The sequence below is a fragment of the Neoarius graeffei genome, chromosome 8 (assembly GCF_027579695.1).
Source record: "Neoarius graeffei isolate fNeoGra1 chromosome 8, fNeoGra1.pri, whole genome shotgun sequence".
Lineage (NCBI taxonomy): Eukaryota > Metazoa > Chordata > Actinopteri > Siluriformes > Ariidae > Neoarius > Neoarius graeffei.
In genome coordinates, this window is record NC_083576.1 from 80,841,502 (window position 1) to 80,862,482 (window position 20,981).

A 20,981-nucleotide genomic window follows, 5' to 3' on the forward strand; every position below is an offset into this window, starting at 1 on the left:
TAGCAGCCTAGAGTTGTTAGGGTGATCTGTGGGTCATTGGCTCTCTCTGCCATCATGCAAGTCATGACCTACAGGATGACCCAGGCGACCTCAACGACTTTTAAATCAAGGCCAAGTACTTTCTTCTTTGCCGCTGCTTTTTATTAAATCAAATTTGAGACTTTTAATTTGATTTCTTTCAATGTGACCGCAATGCATCATGGGATATATTGCTTTGGTTAGTGACCATCGTTGGACACTACTTTTTGTGATGCACTGTGGGATACTTTGAGTGCACTATATAGGGTGTAAATAATCCTCAGTAAGGTTTTGGACAGCACTACAAAATGGCGTCCTCACTATATAGTGAGTAGGGAGCGATTTTGGACACAGAGTATGGATAACCAATGAAGAACAAGTCCCATGGGATAAATAGAAAGAAAGATGGCAGCCTATTGTTGTCGTGGCATATAAATATATCAGGAATTGTTTAAACATCTCATCTCATATCATCTCTAGCCGCTTTATCCTGTTCTACAGGCAAGTTGGAGCCTATCCCAGCTGACTACGGGCGAAAGGCGGGGTACACCCTGGACAAGTCGCCAGGTCATCACAGGGCTGACACATAGACACAGACAACCATTCACACTCACATTCACACCTACGCTCAATTTAGAGTCACCAGTTAACCTAACCTGCATGTCTTTGGACTGTGGGGGAAAACGGAGCACCCGGAGGAAACCCACGTGGACACGGGGAGAACATGCAAACTCCGCACAGAAAGGCCCTTGCCGGTCACAGGGCTCAAACCCGGACCTTCTTGCTGTGAGGCGACGGTGCTAACCACCATGCCGCCCTGTTTAAACATTTCTGCAGAAATTATATATATTTTTTTAAACTTCATGGTCTACGTCATTCGTGAACATTACCAGTCACTGGACAGGTAAGATGGTGGTGGAGTACACCTACTTGCTCGGATATTCCTAGAACGTTCTAGAATTACAGTTGAATAGTCAGTACTTAACAGTCATTAGAACATACTGAGAATTCTGATGCAGCCTTTGGTTAATGATCCTAAATTACCCACGATGCCATTCTGGAGACGTCACTGGAATATAGCTACACTACCATTCAAAAGTTTGGGGTCACCCAGACAATTTTGTGTTTTCCATGAAAAGTCACACTTTTATTTACCACCATAAGTTGTAAAATGAATAGAAAATATAGTCGAGACATTTTTCTGGCCATTTTGAGCATTTAATCGACCCCACAAATGTGATGCTCCAGAAACTCAATCTGCTCAAAGGAAGGTCAGTTTTATAGCTTCTCTAAAGAGCTCAACTGTTTTCAGCTGCGCTAACATGATTGTACAAGGGTTTTCTAATCATCCATTAGCCTTCTGAGGCAATGAGCAAACACATTGTACCATTAGAACACTGGAGTGAGAGTTGCTGGAAATGGGCCTCTATACACCTATGGAGATATTGCACCAAAAACCAGACATTTGCAGCTAGAATAGTCATTTACCACATTAGCAATGTATAGACTGGGTTTCTGATTAGTTTAAAGTGATCTTCATTGAAAAGAACAGTGCTTTTCTTTCAAAAATAAGGACATTTCAAAGTGACCCCAAACTTTTGAACAGTAGTGTACAACTGTAGTTAAAGTTGGTGATGCAGCAGAGCTTTAGGCCCTGTCCACACGGCAACGGATTCAGGTGACTCCGATACAATTGCTTATCGTTTAGGCCTGGCGTCCACACAGCACTGGCGTTTTGGGTGCCCAAAACGCAATCTTTTTGAGAACGGGTTCCAGAGTGGAAAGATCTGGCAACGTTGCCGTTGTGAAGTCGTCTGGATGAGTAGAACGGATTTGTTTACGATGACGTCACAACCACATGACTGTGAGTGCTTCACGCCGGGTAGAAGTGTAACAAATATCACCAGGAAAAAGCCTTACAGAGCACTAGTGAGAGTGAAACACGAGCTTGGATATTATTATATTATTATTATGTTCAGTGTTAGTTCACAGTAGTAATGCAAGAAGCAGAATAGTGACAGTAATAGTGAAGCAAAAACATGCAATTGTACAAACACTGCAGCTCTACAGCAAAATATTCATTTATGAAATGGTCTGATTCTTAACACCAGTAGTGCCAATGATCTTCTCATTGCGATGCGATGCAAGTTGTCAACAAATCCTATAACTTGGTTCATGAAACGCGCTTACAAAATATTTTCACTGTGAATATTTATTGTGTAAATGGTGCAAAGTGAGAGAGAGAGAGAGAGAGAGAGAGAGAGAGAGAGAGAGAGAGAGAGGGACTCTGCCCTTAGGGCAGAGTCAATCCCGCCAGCAAAAATAGGGGAAAAAAGGAGCGATCTCACCTCTTCAGATGTTGGTTTTAGTCCTACAGTACATTCCTCAAAAAGGGCGTAGAGGAGCAAATTAATCCATCAACGTGTAGTATTCAATTTATTCCGGACCATTAAAGACACCGCCTTCCGCGTAGAATCATACGTCATCCTCGCCGCCATATTGGATAGGTCAAAGAGGAGAATAAAGATTCATAAGCTGCCTTTAACTGTACCAACAGGTTTACCGTCCAAACGAGATCACATGGGATTACCTTTCACAGGTGAGAAACAACAAATTAATCCATCAACGTGTAGTATTCAATTTATTCCGGACCATTAAAGATGCCGCCTTCCGCGTAGAATCATACGTCATCCTCGCCACCATATTGGAAAGGTCAAAGCGGAGAATAAAGATTAGCTGCATTTAACTGTACCAACAGGTTTGCTGTCCAAACGAGATCACATGGGATTACCTTTCACAGGTGAGACTGGAAAAATAATTTTCATTGTATTTGGTCATTATAATGTAATTTTACGAACAGATTTTCCTGACTTTGTGGCTAATATGAAGTCTCGCGCATAATAGTTTATGTGCATGCGTCCTTACTTCTTCTATTGTTCTGGTGTCTCCGAAGGGACCATCTTACAGCGCCCCTAGAGGTGTGGCATGTGTATTGCATCGTTTTCAGCAAGCGTTGCGTTGCCATATGGACCTGATATTTTACTGATCGTTGCCCATTTGGACGCAATATATTTTTAAATAACATCTCGTTGCCGTTGTCGTGTGGATGTAGCCTTAGTCCTTTAGACCTCATGATCAGTCTACTCCCACTACTCCCGCCATCTACACCATCACACACTCATCGTTTTGTAGATCGCTAGCTAGGAGTTGTAATACAGCACAACTGCATCTAATTGCTGCACTGCATTCTGGGACATTGAGTCCAGTGTCTGATCATTGTCTCCACTACTTCAGTACTGGATTCTTCATTACTGTAACGTGGTGCGTGCACGCGCGTGTGCTGGTACCTTGGCGGTGCTCTGCTTGGTCGTATCTGCCAGGTAGCGCTGCACTGCTCTCAGCATGCGTGCAAACACATTCTTCCCACCTGAGCCTACAGCCTCTGGGAAAATCAACACACACATCAGAGACTCTGTTGAGAAACACACAGCTGGCATTCAATATACCAGACAAACAGATGACTCATACAGATTAATTTGCACTGTTTTAAAGTGTCGGCTCCATAAAACTCTGCAACTCGCTTAAATATATGTGGGAAGATGTGACTATGCGTTTATAAACCTGTTAAACCACTAACACACTCGTATTTATCTTTATGTGCATGTTGATTTCTCGCTCTGTTTTTCTGCACTATTGCCTCGCATTATTATTATTATTATTATTATCTTTTATTGATTCATAATTTGACAGATTTATGAGTAGTGTACAGCTGGGCAATATGACAAGATAATATCCATATTGTGATAGTTTTTTTTTTCTTATTACAAACTCTGGTTCAAAGCCAATTTGATATGTTTTTATATTACATAGACACGAGTGTTTTACTGGGAAATACACCACTCGTATTTTTCATAGGAGCGCCATCTGGGACATGGAGAACCAAAACCGTGACAAATGTCACTCGTGAGGAAATCGATGAGCGAGTTGTTTTGATAAATATGGGTACTTTTTGTTTGCAAGTGTGTCGATATAATAAAAAGAAAAACCACATGTTGGCTTGAAGATATGAAGTTTATCTTCTCGTGTTGAAAAACTCGCATTTTTCATACGAAATACATGGCGGATCGGAGTGACATATTTAAATAATATTGGCTGGCTTTTTTTCATGGTATACGAGATATATTCCATTCAGCTAGCATGATACTGAACGAGTCAAAGACGAGTAGCTGAATGGAATATATCTGATATACCACGAAAAAAAGCCAGCCAATATTATTACTATCCATACACATTCCTTTCGGGCGTTCAACGCGTTTTTCTCTTTCAAAATTCTCTCAAAATCTTCCGTATTTAACGACGCAAACCTGGCGGCTATGTTTGTTTACAAATTGTCCCAGTCGCTCACTAGCTTGGAAGCTTTACTTCTCCGACACGTGACGTCATGTTGTCTTGACAACCATGCAATATCATAAACCATATTTGACGCTCATTCTCCATTGGTAGAGTGACGTAATACACGTAGGATAAGCGATATGCTAACAATATCGCATGCTATCAAACCAAATGAATGAAACCCGCTAGAAGGGAACAGAACATTTTTATTTAATCAAAAAAGTGTCCTGTATGGATAATAAATCACTGATATTTCACTCTGTCGTCACTCTCAGTGTTTTCTTGCTGACTAGACTCACGTCGTCAAAATGGCGAACTGGGTCAAATTAAAATTCTTTCAATTAACTTGCGTTTTTTTTTTTGTGGATGTGTCCAGGTAATATAAAGATGATTACATTACATCACGCTCACTCGTGTTATATACATTCACCACTCGAAGATAAACGTCATATCTTTGGGCAACCAAAAGTAATATTCTCCATCTATGGAATATTTTTAAGATGGTACATTTTGTTTTTCAGAATTTTCCTCTTTCAGTGGAAATATAAAAATGTATTTTTTGGAAACATTACACAAAATAAAAATGGTTTTTCCTTTCCTTTTTTTAAATGCAAGCGCTTCACTAACAATGTACATAATAATGTGTTTATTGTACATATTTGGACTGTAGAAATGTCTTCATACTCATGGGAGGATTGGGAGCATCATCAGTACTTTTATAACCCTGACCATTCTTCCATGGATTATTAAATAAAAGTTTATTTTCCTTGTTTATGAATTAAATTTTCTTCGTTGCTAAATGAGACAAAAGGTGACTTCTTTCTAGAAATAAATGCTGGATAAATCTGCCAACAGATGACAATGAAATGTTCGGCTTGAAACGAGCAAAAACGTCTAGAAATCGGCTGAATCTTTGACGTTCGTGATTAAACCATAACGAGAAGTTAGGTTCATTTGAATATGTTCAAATATTCATCATATTTTCACTAACAAGCTGTTGAAAATATTGAAGAGAGTGTTAAGAGTTTAACTAAAGTGTGGAGTTACGCAATACATTTTTTCCTGCTAAGAAAGCCTTTTAGTGACAGATGGGTGACAAATTGAAGGGGAAAAAAAAAGGCAAAGCTGCGTCAATGTCACATGTACACAATGTGGTTTAGTCAGGTTTTAAACCACAAAGAGCTTCCAAAATTCAAGCTCTGAAGGTTCTTGGTATTGATCATACAATCTCTCCAGGAGTGATGAACACCATTCATTCATCAGCCTCCATCAATTTCATCCTCATCAACCCATTCCGAGAGCCCTCGCACCTGTTGTAAGGGGCGGACTCATCCTGAACAAGGCCACACCCATCAGGATAGAAATGTTTCACTGTTAGTCAGTACTGCATTGATTTTGCAGTGACAGGTCACTCTGTCTATACCAATAAAAACAAAAACAAGATCAACTGTGAGCTACTGCTCACTTGCATATCTCCCCCCCCCCGCTCTTGCTTATATCAGAACGCAAACAATCGAAGGAATAGGAGACTTATTATGAATGTTTCGTCTCGTCTCGTCTTCTTCCGCTTTATCCGGGACCGGGTCGCGGAGGCAGCAGTCTAAGCAGGGAAGCCCAAACTTCCCTTTCCCCAGACACCTCGGCCAGCTCCTCGGGAAGAACACCGAGGCGTTCCCAGGCCAGCCGAGAGACATAGTCCCTCCAGCGTGTCCTGGGTCTTCCCCGGGGCCTCCTCCCGGGGGGACATGCCTGGAACACCTCCCCAGGGAGGCGTCCAGGAGGCATCCGAAAAAGATGCCCGAGCCACCTCAGCTGATTCCTCTCGATGTGGAGCAGCAGCGGCTCTACTCCGAGCTCCTCCCGAGTGACTGTGCTTCTCACCCTATCTCTAAGGGAGCGCCCAGCCACCCTGCGAAGGAAACTCATTTCGGCCGCTTGTATCCGCGATCTTGTCCTTTCGGTCATTACCCAAAGCTCATGACCATAGGTGAGAGTCGGAACGTAGATCGACCGGTAAATTGAGAGCTTCGCCTTTTGGCTCAGCTCCTTCTTCACCACAACGGACCGGTAAAGCGACCGCATCACTGCGGAGGCTGCACCGATCCGCCTGTCGATCTCACGCTCCATCCTTCCCTCACTCGTGAACAAGATCCCGAGATACTTAAACTCCTCCACTTGAGGCAGAACTTCTCCACCAACCTGGAGAGGGCAAGCCACCCTTTTCCGGTCGAGAACCATGGCCTCGGACTTGGAGGTGCTGATTCTCATCCCAGCCGCTTCACACTCGACTGCAAACCGCCCCAGTGCATGCTGAAGGTCCTGGTTTGAAGAAGCCAACAGGACAACATCATCCGCAAAAAGCAGAGATGAAATCCTGTGGTTCCCAAACAGGATTCCTTCTGGCCCCTGGCTGCGCCTAGAAATTCTGTCCATAAAAATTATGAACAGAACCGGTGACAAAGGGCAGCCCTGCCGGAGTCCAACATGCACTGGGAACAGGTCTGACTTACTGCCGGCAATGCGAACCAGACTCCTGCTCCGTTCGTACAGGGACCGGACAGCCCTTAGCAAAGAGCCCCGAACCCCATACTCCCGAAGCACCCCCCACAGAATACTACGGGGGACACGGTCGAATGCCTTCTCCAGATCCACAAAGCACATGTGGACTGGTTGGGCAAACTCCCATGAACCCTCGAGCACCCTATGAAGGGTATAGAGCTGGTCCAGTGTTCCGCGACCAGGACGAAAACCGCATTGTTCCTCCTGGATCCGAGGTTCGACTATTGGTCGAATTCTCCTCTCCAGTACCCTGGAGTAAACCTTCCCTGGGAGGCTGAGAAGTGTGATTCCCCTATAATTGGGGCACACTCTCCGGTCCCCTTTCTTAAAAAGAGGGACCACCACCCCAGTCTGCCACTCCAGAGGCACTGTCCCTGACCGCCACGCGATGTTGCAGAGGCGTGTCAACCAAGACAGCCCCACAACATCCAGAGACTTGAGATACTCAGGGCGGATCTCATCCACCCCCGGTGCCTTGCCACCGAGGAGCTTGCAAACCACCTCAGTGACTTCGGCTTGGGTAATGGACGAGTCCACCTCTGAGTCATCAGCCTCAGTCTCCTCAGTGGAAGACATGACGGTGGGATTGAGGAGATCCTCAAAGTATTCCTTCCACCGCCCGACAATGTCCCCAGTCGAGGTCAACAGCTCCCCACCCGCACTGTAAACAGTGTTGGCAGAGTACTGCTTCCCCCTCCTGAGGCGCCGGACGGTTTGCCAGAATTTCTTCGAGGCCGACCGATAGTCCTTCTCCATGGCCTCCCCGAACTCCTCCCAGTTCCGAGTTTTTGCCTCCGCAACTGCCCGAGCTGCAGCACGCCTGGCCTGCCGATACCCGTCAGCTGCCTCGGGAGTCCTGGAGGTTAACATGGCCCGATAGGACTCCTTCTTCAGCTTGACGGCATCCCTTACTTCTGGTGTCCACCACCGGGTTCGGGGATTGCCGCCACGACAGGCACCGGAGACCTTGCGGCCACAGCTCTGAACAGCTGCGTCCACAATGGAGGTAGAGAACATGGTCCACTCAGACTCAATGTCCCCCGCCTCCCTCGGAAGCTGGGAAAAGCTCTCCCGGAGGTGGGAGTTAAAGACCTCCCCGACAGAGTGCTCGGCCAGACGTTCCCAGCAGACCCTCACCATACGTTTGGGCCTGCCAGGTCTGTCCAGCTTCCTCCTCTGCCAGCGGATCCAACTCACCACCAGGTGGTGATCAGTTGACAGCTCAGCCCCTCTCTTCACCCGAGTGTCCAAGACATAGGGCCGGAGATCAGATGAAACGACTACAAGGTCTATCATTGACCTCCGACCTAAGGTGTCCTGGTGCCACGTGCACTTATGGACACCCCTATGCTCGAACATGGTGTTCGTTATGGACAAACCATGACTAGCACAGAAGTCCAATAACAAAACACCACTCGGGTTCAGATCGGGGAGGCCGTTCCTCCCAACCACGCCCCTCCAGGTGTCACTGTCATCTCCCACGTGAGCATTGAAGTCCCCCAGTAACACAATGGAGTCCCCAGTCTGAGCACTCCTCAGTACCTCTCCCAGGGACTCCAAGAAGGCCGGATACTCTATACTGCTATTTGGGCCATAGGCACAAACAACAGCAAGAGCCCTCTCCCCAATCCGAAGGCGCAGCGAGGCGACCCTCTCGTTCACTGGGGTAAACTCCAACACATGGCGGCTGAGCTGGGGAGCTATAAGCAAGCCCACACCAGCCCGCCGCCGCTCACCACGGGCGACTCCAGAGAAGTGGAGAGTCCAGCCCCTCTCGAGGAGCTGGGTTCCAGAGCCCAAGCTGTGCGTGGAGGTGAGCCCGACTATCTCTAGCCGGTACCTCTCAACCTCCCGCACAAGCTCAGGCTCTTTCCCCCCCCAGCGAAGTGACATTCCATGTCCCAACAGCCAGCCGCTGTGTCCGGGGATCAGGTCGTCGAGGCCCCTGCCTTCGACTGCCACCCAATCCACATTGCACCAGTCCCCTACTGCTACCTCTGTGGGTGGTGAACCCACAGGAGGTCGGGCCCACGTCAGCTCTTCGGGCTGAGCCCGGCCGGGCCCCATGGGCAAAGGCCCGGCCACCAAGCGCTCGCATACGAGCCCCAACCCCGGGCCTGGCTCCAGGGTGGGGCCCCGGCTGCGTCATCCCGGGCGACGTCACGGTCCTCGGATTTTTCTCCATAGGGGTTTTGGTGAACTGCTCTTAGTCTGGCCTGTCACCTAGGACCTGTCTGCCTTGGGAAACCCTGACAGGGGCATAATGCCCCCGACAACATAGCTCCTAGGATCATTCAAGCACACAAACCCCTCCACCACAATAAGGTGGCAGTTCAAGGAGGGGTATTATGAATGTTGACGTCAACAAATAATGAACCCTGAAACAAGTAAAGAGCAGTGTTCTGCCCAGGGATTTCAAACAGCACCCTGGTAAACTGTCATTCTGAAATAGCATTTTGCTTCTTGAAATGGCGTCAAAATCCACGTTACATGTTTCGTAAATACATTCAGCTGGTAAACAGGAAGTTGATGTGCAACAGACCTGAAAACAGTATACACGGTATAGAAGCCCAAGTTGAAGCTCAGTACCAAATATCAAGCAGTTGTGATCTGTAGCTGCTTTGAAAAGTGTTACGAAAATTTTGTAAAATCCACGCCGTGCATTTCATAAATACATTCAGTTGGTAAACAGGAAGTTGATATGCGACAGACCTGAAAACGGTACACACGGTATAGAACCACAAGCTGAAGCTCGGTACCAAATATCAAGCAGTTGTGGTTTGTAGTTGCTGACGAAAGGGTTATGAAAATTTTGTAAACCCACGCTATAATGTTTTTCATAAATACATTCAGTTGATAAACATGAAGTCGATGTGCAACAGACCTGAAAATGGTAAACACGGTATAAAACCCCAAGCTGAAGCTCGGTACCAAATATCATCTCATCTCATTATCTCTAGCCGCTTTATCCTTCTACAGGGTCGCAGGCAAGCTGGAGCCTATCCCAGCTGACTACGGGCGAAAGGCGGGGTACACCCTGGACAAGTCGCCAGGTCATCACAGGGCTGACACATAGACACAGACAACCATTCACACTCACATTCACACCTACGGTCAATTTAGAGCCACCAGTTAACCTAACCTGCATGTCTTTGGACTGTGGGGGAAACCGGAGCACCCGGAGGAAACCCACGCGGACACGGGGAGAACATGCAAACTCCACACAGAAAGGCCCTCGCCGGCCCCGGGGCTCGAACCCAGGACCTTCTTGCTGTGAGGCGACAGCGCTAACCACTACACCACCGTGCCGCCCTACCAAATATCAAGCAGTTGTAATTTGTAGTTGCTGAGAGAAGGGTTATGAAAATTTTGTAAATCCACGATATAGGTTTTTCATAAACAGGAAGTTGATGTGCAACAGACCTGAAAACAGTATACATGGTATAGAACCCCAAGCTGAAGCTCAGTACCAAATATCAAGCAGTCGTGATTTGTAGTTGCTGAGAAAAACGCTACGAAAATTTTGTAAATCCACGCTATATGTTTTGTAAATACATTCAGTCAGTAAACAGTAAGTCAATGTGCGACAGACCTGAAAATGGTGCACACGGTATAGAACCCCAAGCTGAAGTTTGCTACCAAGTACCAAGCAGCTATGATTTGTGGTTGCTGAGAAAAATGGTGTTTCGGACGGACGGAGATACGGACGGACAGGTTTAAAAAAAACAAACCTCAGAGCAGGGGTATAATAATTGCCCCCCACCACCACTACTACAGTATTCCCTTTAGTAAGAGAGCCGTGTCGAGTCCATTTGATTTTACACTCAAACCACAATTAAACAAAAATCATACAAGCATTAAAAAAACCACACAGCTCATCTTTCACCACTGTGAACATCACTGCCATTCCTGCACACGCTGCCTGCATGATATTCAAAGAGAATCATGTGATGCCAAACCTCCTCGACAGACTTCAAAACTGATCCTATCTCCTTCCCCCAGCAAACAAACCAATTAGAGAAGAAAATATGGGCTGTGTTTCATTTCAACATTTCAAAGTAGAGTACACAGCTGGCCTGAGGATACTCGAGTCGAAGCACCTTTATTTATGGAGCATGTTTAAAAGTGAATGAAAAAAAAGAAAGAACAAACACTAGACACATGATGAGTTACAGATCTAGAAGGTGGGACCGAAAGTTTGAGATATTCGCATATGGAGGAAAGCTCCATACGTGTATGAGTGTGAACAGTGGCGTGACACACCTAAGCCCATAAGCCGAGCGTCTCATAGGCTTCTTTGTTATCAGTCTCCGGGCAGGTCGCCAGAACTATTCATTTATCTCTCACACGTTTCCTCCAGTACTTTAACACAATCCAGACGGCGGCTCAACCTGGTCGTTAGCCTATTTCACCATGTTCATTATTAATTAATGGGAAAGTGTCCTGTAAATCAGTAGTCTGACCTTTTCCAGAAGGTTCTTTAGTCTCCTCATGATCTCTCTGTTCTTCACTGCTGCTTGGAGACACGGGACTGGTGTTGCCGGTTTCCTCTGAAAATGAAGCTACAAATAGAACAGGAATGATAAAAATTTATAGATATTACACAGACAGATATCACAAGCTAGATTGGACATTTTTAACCAGCTTGTCCAAAATATAAGGACAGTACGGTGCACAAGTCTTAGGCACGCCATTTCTTTTCTCTCCTTCAGTACAAACTTTGTTATAGAAGAAGAAATAATGAAGGCTACTGGGTTTTGGTGCAAAATGAAGAAGCGAGTGTGACAAAGTGTCCAAAAGAACTGGGGCTGGTTTTGGAAGATGCTCAGTAAAACCTACAGCTCATTTCCTTATAAAGCTGCACTCACTCGTTGTACCGGAGACGACGACGACGACTCCTTTCGCCTGCTCCAGTTAGGGGTCACCACAACAGATCCGTTCCACATACTTGATTTGGCATTAGGTTTTATACCGGATGCCCTTCCTGACGCAACCCCCCCCCAAAATCTATCCAGGCTCGGGACCGGCACGCAGTCTGCACTGTCTTGTGCAACCCCAGTCACTGGGTATTTTACTTAATCTGCATGTCTTTGAACTGTAGGAGGAAACCTGAACACCCAGAGGAAACCCACACAGATACAGGGAAAACATAAACTCCACACACAAAGGCCCCCGTCAAGCACAAGGTTCAAACCCAAAACCTTCTTGCTGTGACAAGTGCTAACCACTACACCCATTGTACCAGAGACTGCTTTTTTTTTTTTTTTAAAGCAAAGGGTCGTCTCACACCAAATACTGACTTTGTTTCATTTATTATGGCTTATTGCTTATAGTATTTTCCCCCCATGTTGAAACATTTCTGTAGCAAGGGTTCTAAGTGGGTGGAGCACAGAAGCACAGCAGGCCAGAACTCATCTCATTCTCATCTCATTATCTGTAGCCGCTTTATCCTTCTACAGGGTCGCAGGCAAGCTGGAGCCTATCCCAGCTGACTACGGGCGAAAGGCGGGGTACACCCTGGACAAGTCGCCAGGTCATCACAGGGCTGACACATAGACACAGACAACCATTCACACCTACGCTCAATTTAGAGTCACCAGTTAACCTAACCTGCATGTCTTTGGACTGTGGGGGAAACCGGAGCACCCGGAGGAAACCCACGCAGACACGGGGAGAACATGCAAACTCCACACAGAAAGGCCCTCGCCGGCCCCGGGGCTCGAACCCAGGACCTTCTTGCTGTGAGGCGACAGCGCTAACCACTACACCACCGTGCCGCCCCAGGCCAGAACTGAGTTCTCAAAAACACTTATTTAGCTTTTCAACTTTTCTATTCACTCTCACACACGCACACAAGCGTCCAGGTTGGGGGAGAGCTCCCTTTCTCTGCGCTCTCTCTCCTTTTAAAGGGCACGGTCACTGGGGGAGACACACAAACAGGTTAATTCACGTCAGGTGCAGGGATTCTGCCACTTACCTTCCCTGACTCTGCCCTCCATTCACAGACCGACGCTTGGCCACGCCCCCACTGCCACAATTTCATTTCATTTAAAAGGTGTCATTCCACGACAAACCGTTTAATACTTGCTCTTTTTGAAATACCATAGTTCACTCCGAGTTGCATATGCATGCTGCATGCGAAAACGTTCTTCTAACCCCATTCCCTGTATTAGCCTATGAAAGAAAATAGATGGAAAAACGAGCGAATCAGAAAAAGCCCTACGAACTTGCGTCACTTCGAAAATTAGTAGTCATGGCCTCGCCCATAACCCACTGGAGGGAGTATCTCAGTGCTGTTAGCCAATCAGAAGCGATATGTTTACATGTCATGAATATTTATGAGTAAGAGCTGAATTCCTATCGTTCTCTCCCCACCCAGTCCTCCACCAAACTAGAATGGCCTGAAACAGGAGCGCCACAGCATTTTTTTCACCAAAACCAGCTCACAGGGCATTCATTCATACTAGAGACCACCGCACAATTAATGAAAAATGATGCAATGACACCTTTAAGCCATTTTTGGTCTACAGCATTTCTTGACACGTGCCTAAGACTTCTGCAGAGTACGCTCTGTGTGGTGTGTGTGAGAGAGATATCTATACATGTCCAAGCAGAACTACATGATAGAAGGTTACGTGATAAAAGCTAGCTACTAAAGTAACAATGATGAAATTTATAAAACAAACAAACAAACAAACAAACAAACAAACAAAACCACTTTTCTATTTATTCTACGTCTATAACCTCTCTTTTTCTTTGGACAAAAACGTCTGCAAAAGGTTGTCAGTCAGTCTAAATGTAAACATAAATGGATTAATTTCTCTATTCACTGATTTTGAAGGAGGTGGGAGGTTTCTGGGAGGCGGGGCATTTCCTACGTTTACGTTAATTCCGAAGTGGGATGTTGTAACTAGGAATTATGTAAATTTCTTCATTTTTTTCTTTAACCTATAAAGGGTTAGTGGGCTTTAGTGGGTTTTTTTCTACTAGTGGGAGTTCCCCCCAGAAGAAGGAATTTAATAAGTTAAAGCAAGACGGCCTTTCGATTTCATAAAAATCAGTGAAATTAGTTCCCTCTGAAATGTGGTCATTGTGATACATCTTTAAAAAATAAATAAATAAATAAAAGTCATTCTGTGGCTGGGAAGTTTGAGGGGATTAAAGCAAATAATGTGCATGAAATCGCTCGCTTTGTGCAGTCAAACAGACAGAGGAAGTCCATGTGTGTGTGCTCGCGCGCGCACACAGGTTTCCCTTTGAGCGTGCACTGACAGTTCCATCATTCTGTCACTAAACGAACAGCTGATCACACCGAGGTGCTCGCTGAGCGCCGATATTTATTAGTTTGGTCCTGCGTTTCCTTTCCTTCATATATAACATAACGTCTTTTCTTCTCGCTTTCTGTTACTGTAGTCGGGCTTCCACGTTTCATTCGCACACTCACGTCCTCCATTTTTCTCTCCTGGTTCAAATTTGTATCCCACAATGCCTTGCACGAACAGGGAAAGCCCACCACATGATGTAATTCATGATGTATCTTGAATTGGGGTCATGGTGAAGCAGGAAAAAATAGAGAATTTAGGGCCATGTGGCCTTAAATTCATTAATTGTTATTTTAGGGGGGAAAAAAAAAAAAGGAAGTCTGTGATTTGAATTCAGTAGCTTTCGGTCCACTAAACAAAAATAATTGGGTGTCGGGGGAAAATTCTTTTTACGACCTACACTTGAAAAATCTGAAAGGCGGTCTAGTTTTAAGAGTTTGTCAAATTCAGCATGTGTGTACCTGAACACACACTGAAGGTGGAGTCAAAGAGAAAACAAAATGAGTCCAATGTTTTTGTTGTTTATCTTAAGTCCAAGTTCAAAACTATACACTTAAGAGAGAAAATTTTACCCACATTTCAAGCTCGTACAAGCTTAAAACAAACAGATTTAGAGTTTATAGAAAAATAACAGGGTAATGATCTCATTTCATAATGATTCATTTGAACACAAATTCAGCAAAAGTCAACAGTAAAGGTCTGCACATTCAAACAGGAAAGCCCCGATGAGAAGAAAAAGTCATAAAATCAGCAATCCATCTCAACCAAGGAGAGTTTCCCAGCTTCGCTTGAACCCTGACCTCAAACAGATCACAGGCACGGACACGCTCTCCAGCCCCGTGTGAGAACGCTGAAGGGCGCAATGCCTCAGCCTGTCACGTTTAAGTGCCCTACTAAACGATACACTCCTTCCTGAAAAGATTCTCCTCTTTGTTTTCCCCCGACAACCTTCTTCCTGATTTATCTCCATACAAAAGTCTTTCTGGTGATTGTACGAGGTCAAAAGGTCAACTTGGGGACACACGGCACAATTTCAGACTCTTAAACCCAGATTTGATCCTTTTACACTAATCAGTGGATGGTTCCGCTGTTTAATGGTTTGTTGGTGGAAATATATACCGACGCAGTAAAGCAGCGCACTCTTAACGGGACATCTGGAGTCAGGACAGATTAGCGACTGATGCTAAACTTCCCCCTGCTGTAATCATAGAGGATCAGAACGAAGCCCATAATCCGATCGCGACACTGAGGATTTTCAGTGCCGTTTCAAACCAAGAGATGTTCTTGCATCAGATTTATCTGGAAACATTCAGCAAGGAAAGACAGGCAACTCGCAATAAAACAGGCTGTTGTAGGAAAATCAACAATTTTGCAGTGTGATGAAGCAAAGCTACTCCAGCATGTCCTGAAGGGTTTTACTCCATAGCCATGTCCCAACAACTAAAGTTACAAATTTATTTCCATGTTATACTTTTTATCCATTTATAATTACATCTAAAACCGTAAAGCTGGAACTTTACTGCTGAGCTCTGATGCTGGAAACGCCTTCTAAAGAAATGTTTCATAAAATATAAAATGGTATAAACTACGGCATCACTGGGTGTTTTAAAATCCGAAACAGACAGACAGATACTGTAGAAAGGTAGGTAGATAGAGACAGATACTGTAAATAGATAGCTACTATAGCTAGGTAGGTAGATCGAGAGAGGGCGAGAGACAGACACAGAGATTGACAGATACTGTAGATAGGTAGAGAGACACAGAGAGAGAGAGAGAGAGAGAGAGAGAGAGAGAGAGATACTGTAGACAGGTAGGTAGATAGCGAGAGACAGACACAGATACTGTAGATAGGTAGAGAGATAGATAGAGACAAAGATTGACCGATACTGTAGCTAGGTAGGTAGAGAGACACACATTGACAGATACGGAAGATAGAGAGATATCGACAGGTACTGTAGATACGTAGGGACAGAGAGCGTGAGATACACTGTAGATAGATAGAGACCAACAGAGAGAAAATCGACAGATACTGTAGACAGGTAGGTAGATAGCAAGAGACGGACACAGATACTGTAGATAGGTAGAGACAGACTGATATTGTAAATAGGTAGGTAGGTAGATAGAGACAAAGATTGACAGATACTGTAGCTAGGTAGGTAGAGAGACACACATCGACAGATACTGAAGAGAGAGAGAGAGAGAGAAAGAGAGATCGACAGGTACTGTAGACAGGTAGGTAGACAGAGATAGACAGATACTGTAGACGGGTAGGTAGAGAAAGAGTTATCGACAGATACTGTAGATACATAGGGAAAGAGTGAGATACACTGTAGATAGACAGATAGAGACAGACAGACAGAGAGAAAATCAAACAGATACTGTAGACAGGTAGGTAGAGACAGACATCGACAGATACTGAAAAGAGAGAGAGAGAGAGAGAGAGAGAGAGATCGACAGGTACTGTAGACAGGTAGGTAGACAGAGATATTGACAGATACTGTAGACGGGTAGGTAGAGAAAGTTATCGACAGATACTGTAGATACGTAGGGAGAGAGTGAGATACACTGTAGATAGACAGAGACAGACAGACAGACAGACAGACAGAAAATCAACAAATACTGTAGACAGGTAGGTAGATAGCGAGAGACGGACACAGATACTGTAGATAGGTAGAGATAGAGAGAGACAGATACTGTAACTAGGTAGGTAAATAGATAGAGACAAAGATTGACCGATACTGTAGGTAGGTAGAGAGAGAAAGAAAGGGAGAAAGAGGGAGCTGAGATACTCGATCGATAGACAAACACTATAGATAGACAGAGATGGAGACAGACACTAGAAAGGTAGGTAGATAGACAGACAAACATACTGTAGACAGACAGACACACACACTGTAGATAGACAGATAAACCAGCATGTCATCACGTAAACAAATGAACTGGTTTTCCCCCCATGATGTATTCTGGTTGATGTCAGACCCTGCAATTTCAGAAGAATCGAATCAAAATGATCTCTCACACCTCACATGACGTCATACCACACTGTGCTCTGAAGCTGCTCTCACCCTCGTGTTAATGACAATTTGTGTGAGAGAGAGGTTTTTATTTATATTTATATATCTCATTATCTGTAGCCGCTTTATCCTGTTCTACAGGGTCGCAGGCAAGCTGGAGCCTATCCCAGCTGACTACGGGTGAAAGGCGGGGTACACCCTGGACAAGTCGCCAGGTCATCACAGGGCTGACACATAGACACAGACAACCATTCACACTCACATTCACACCTACGGTCAATTTAGAGTCACCAGTTAACCTAACCTGCATGTCTTTGGACTGTGGGAGAAACCGGAGCACCCGGAGGAAACCCACGCGGACACGGGGAGAACATGCAAACTCCACACAGAAAGGCCCTCGCCGGCCACGGGGCTCGAACCCAGAACCTTCTTGCTGTGAGGCAACAGCGCTAACCACTACACCACCGTGCCGCCCATATTTTTTATATATATATATATAAAAAAATAGTGTGTGCGTGCTCTCTGAACAAATCAAGGTCACGTTATCAGCTGTTCCCAATATGCTGCCTCATGCACACTCAGCCACTGACTGCTTACCAGACAGACGTTAGAGTCTGAGAGTGATATCGCCCCGTCATCACAGTGCATGCACAGCCAGCAGATTTGTGTGTCAAGTTGCCAAGCATGTACACACCCGCCCACACACAGTACCAGTCAAAAGTTTGTACACCCCAACTCTACTCAGTCATAGCTTTTCCTGTATTTTGTATTTTCTACATTGTACAATAATACTGAAGACATCAAAACTATGAAATCACATCTGGAACATAGATAGAATTATGCAGTTTGAAAAAAAAAAAAAGTTTGATTTTAGATTTTTCAAAGTAGCCAGCGTTTACCTTGACGCTTTGCACACTATTGTCAGTCAAGTGAAATTTAACGTAACGTGCTCTCTGTTTAAGCACAGCGCTCATCAGTGGTTCAGGTTGAGGGTTAATAAAGAGAAGGTCATGAGGTTAAATATCATCAAGGCTTTTCCTGGGTGATCAAGTGAGATTCTTAATGCTTAAATGACCTGCTTTGTGCTGTGCTCGGCTCGTATTCTGCTTCATTAACAAGCTGAGCACTGATAAAATGCACCGTTGCGTTTTATCAGCATACAGACTGGATTAACAAGAAAAAAAAAATCTACTTCCACAAATATATAAAAGTGTGAATAAAAACTTATTTTTAAACCTTGTAGGGTTTTTAAGCGCATCTGAGAAAGAAATAAAGGGCATTTCCTTCTCCTCAGGCTGTTCTGAATAAATGTTTCTCCATAAGACCGACTCACTCTTTACAGGGTTCCCTCAGAGTTCTGCGATTAACGGTTCTAGCTGTCTGAAGTTGTTCTAGTCTGACTTTTTCAAAGGAAAACTCTTTATGGTAGGATTCTAAAGATTTCACTAGACGGTCACACTGAGGAACACTAAAGATAACACGCTGTATGAAAATATTTTTAGTAAATGTATATATTTACAAGAAGCTGTAAATAATCTCTTATAAAATGACCTGAAGGTTAGAGAAGCAGCCTTGGGCCCAAAGGGTCACCGGTTCGATTCCCGGGACCAGCAGGAACATTTTGAGGCAAGTTGAGTGAATAAACAGCACTTTCCCTTCCATCTGCATCACAGCTAAATTGCCCTTGAGTAAGGCACCTAACCCCTAATGGCTCCCTGGGTGCTATAACATAGCTGCCCACTGCTCTGGGTGTGCTTGAGTGTACATGTGACCAAAATAAAGGCTTCTTCTTCTTCTTCTTCTTCTTCTAAATGATTACACAGCAGTTAGTTCTGGTCCACTAATCTGACTGCCTTCCAAGAGTGCTTATAATGATTCCACTTCCTACTTTGAAACAGTTACGACAGAAGTGTTCGTGACATCAGCAGCAAACATGGGAAATTATACTTTTCAGGAATGTACCACACAAAACTTTTGACTTAAGCTCGTCTGATGAAGAGAACATAAGAATGGAAGCTAATTTTACCAGAAACACCTTTTACAGGAATATACAAATCATCGTGAGCCAGCTAGCTGATGGGCTATAAAGTGGGTGTGGCTTCTTCAGGCTCTATTTCCATTAATATAGTGTAGGAAAAATATACAGAGAATTTGGCCATACTGTATCTGAAATGTTAATTTAATTAAACTCGTTTATAAAACTGTTGTATTAAAGCAATATCACACCTCACAAGCATGTGGCTATACTGAATATTATTCTATCCATGTTCACTAGATATGAGCAATTGCGCGCCCTGATTGGCTACTCTACTACTAGGCTATCAGCTCATATACACTGGTGCTTGAAAGTTTGTGAACCCTTTAGAATTTTCTATATTTCTGCATAAATAGGACCTAAAACATCATCAGATTTTCACACAAGGCCTAAAAGTAGATACAGAGAACCCAGTTAAACAAATGAGACAAAAATATTATACTTGGTCATTTATTTATTGAGGAAAATGATCCGATATTACATATCTGTGAGTGGCAAAAGTATGTGAACCTTTGCTTTCAATATCTGGTGTGACCCCCTTGTACAGCAATAATTGCAACTACACACATCTGGTAACTGTTGATCAGTCCTGCACACCGGCTTGGAGGAATTTTAGCCCATTCCTCCATACAGAACAGCTTCAACTCTGGGATGTTGGTGGGTTTCCTCACATGAACTGCTCGCTTCAGGTCCTTCCACAACATTTCCATTGGATTAAGGTCAGGACTTTGACTTGGCCATTCCAAAACATTAACTTTATTCTTCTTTAACCATTTTTGGTAGAACGACTTGTGTGCTTAGGGTTGTTGTCTTGCTGCATGACCCACCTTCTCTTGAGATTCAGTTCATGGACAGATGTCCTGACATTTTCCTTTAGAATTCGCTGGTATAATTCAGAATTCATTGTTCCATCAATGATGGCAAGCCGCTCTGGCCCAGATGCAGCAAAACAGGCCCAAACCATGATACTCCCACCACCATGTTTCACAGATGGGATAAGGTTCTTATGCTGGAATGCAGTGTTTTCCTTTCTCCAAACATAACACTCCTCATTTAAACCAAAAAGTTCTAGTTTGGTCTCATCCATCCACAAAACATTTTTCCAATAGCCTTCTGGCTTGTCCATGTGATCTTTAGCAAACCAGATGAGCAGCAATGTTCTTTTTGGAGAGCACTGGATTTCTCCTTGCAACCCTGCCATGCACACCATTGTTGTTCAGTGTTCTCCTGATGGTGGACTCATGAACATTAACATTAGCCAATGTGAGAGAGGCCTTCAGTTGCTTAGAAGTTACCGTGCGGTCCTTTGTGACCTTGCCAACTATTACACGCCTTGCTCTTGGAGTGATCTTTGTTGGTCCACCACTCCTGGGGAGGGTAACAATGGTCTTGAATTTCCTCCATTCGTACACAATCTGTCTGATTGTGGATTGGTGGAGTCCAAACTCTTTAGAGATGGTTTTGTAACCTTTTCCAGCCTGATGAGCATCAACAATGCTTTTTCTGAGGTCCTCAGAAATCTCCTTTGTTCGTGCCATGATACACTTCCACAGACATGTGTTGTGAAGATCAGACTTTGATAGATCTCTGTTCTTTAAATAAAACAAGGATGCCCACTCACACCTGATTGTCATCCCATTG

General features: G+C 44.4%; 1 protein-coding gene across 4 annotated transcripts in view; it reads right to left on the reverse strand.

The window, feature by feature from the left end:
* The window catches only part of si:ch211-266k8.4 (uncharacterized), a 142,916-nt gene that overhangs the window by 66,461 nt on the left and 55,474 nt on the right, over nucleotides 1-20,981 (reverse strand). For all 4 annotated transcript variants that reach the window (XM_060927078.1, XM_060927074.1, XM_060927075.1 and 1 more), the window contains 2 exons: nucleotides 11,433-11,531; nucleotides 3,366-3,460 (listed from right to left, as the gene is read on the reverse strand). In XM_060927078.1, the coding sequence (XP_060783061.1) occupies nucleotides 3,366-3,460; nucleotides 11,433-11,531 (194 nt within the window). The remainder of the gene's footprint in view (nucleotides 1-3,365; nucleotides 3,461-11,432; nucleotides 11,532-20,981) is intronic.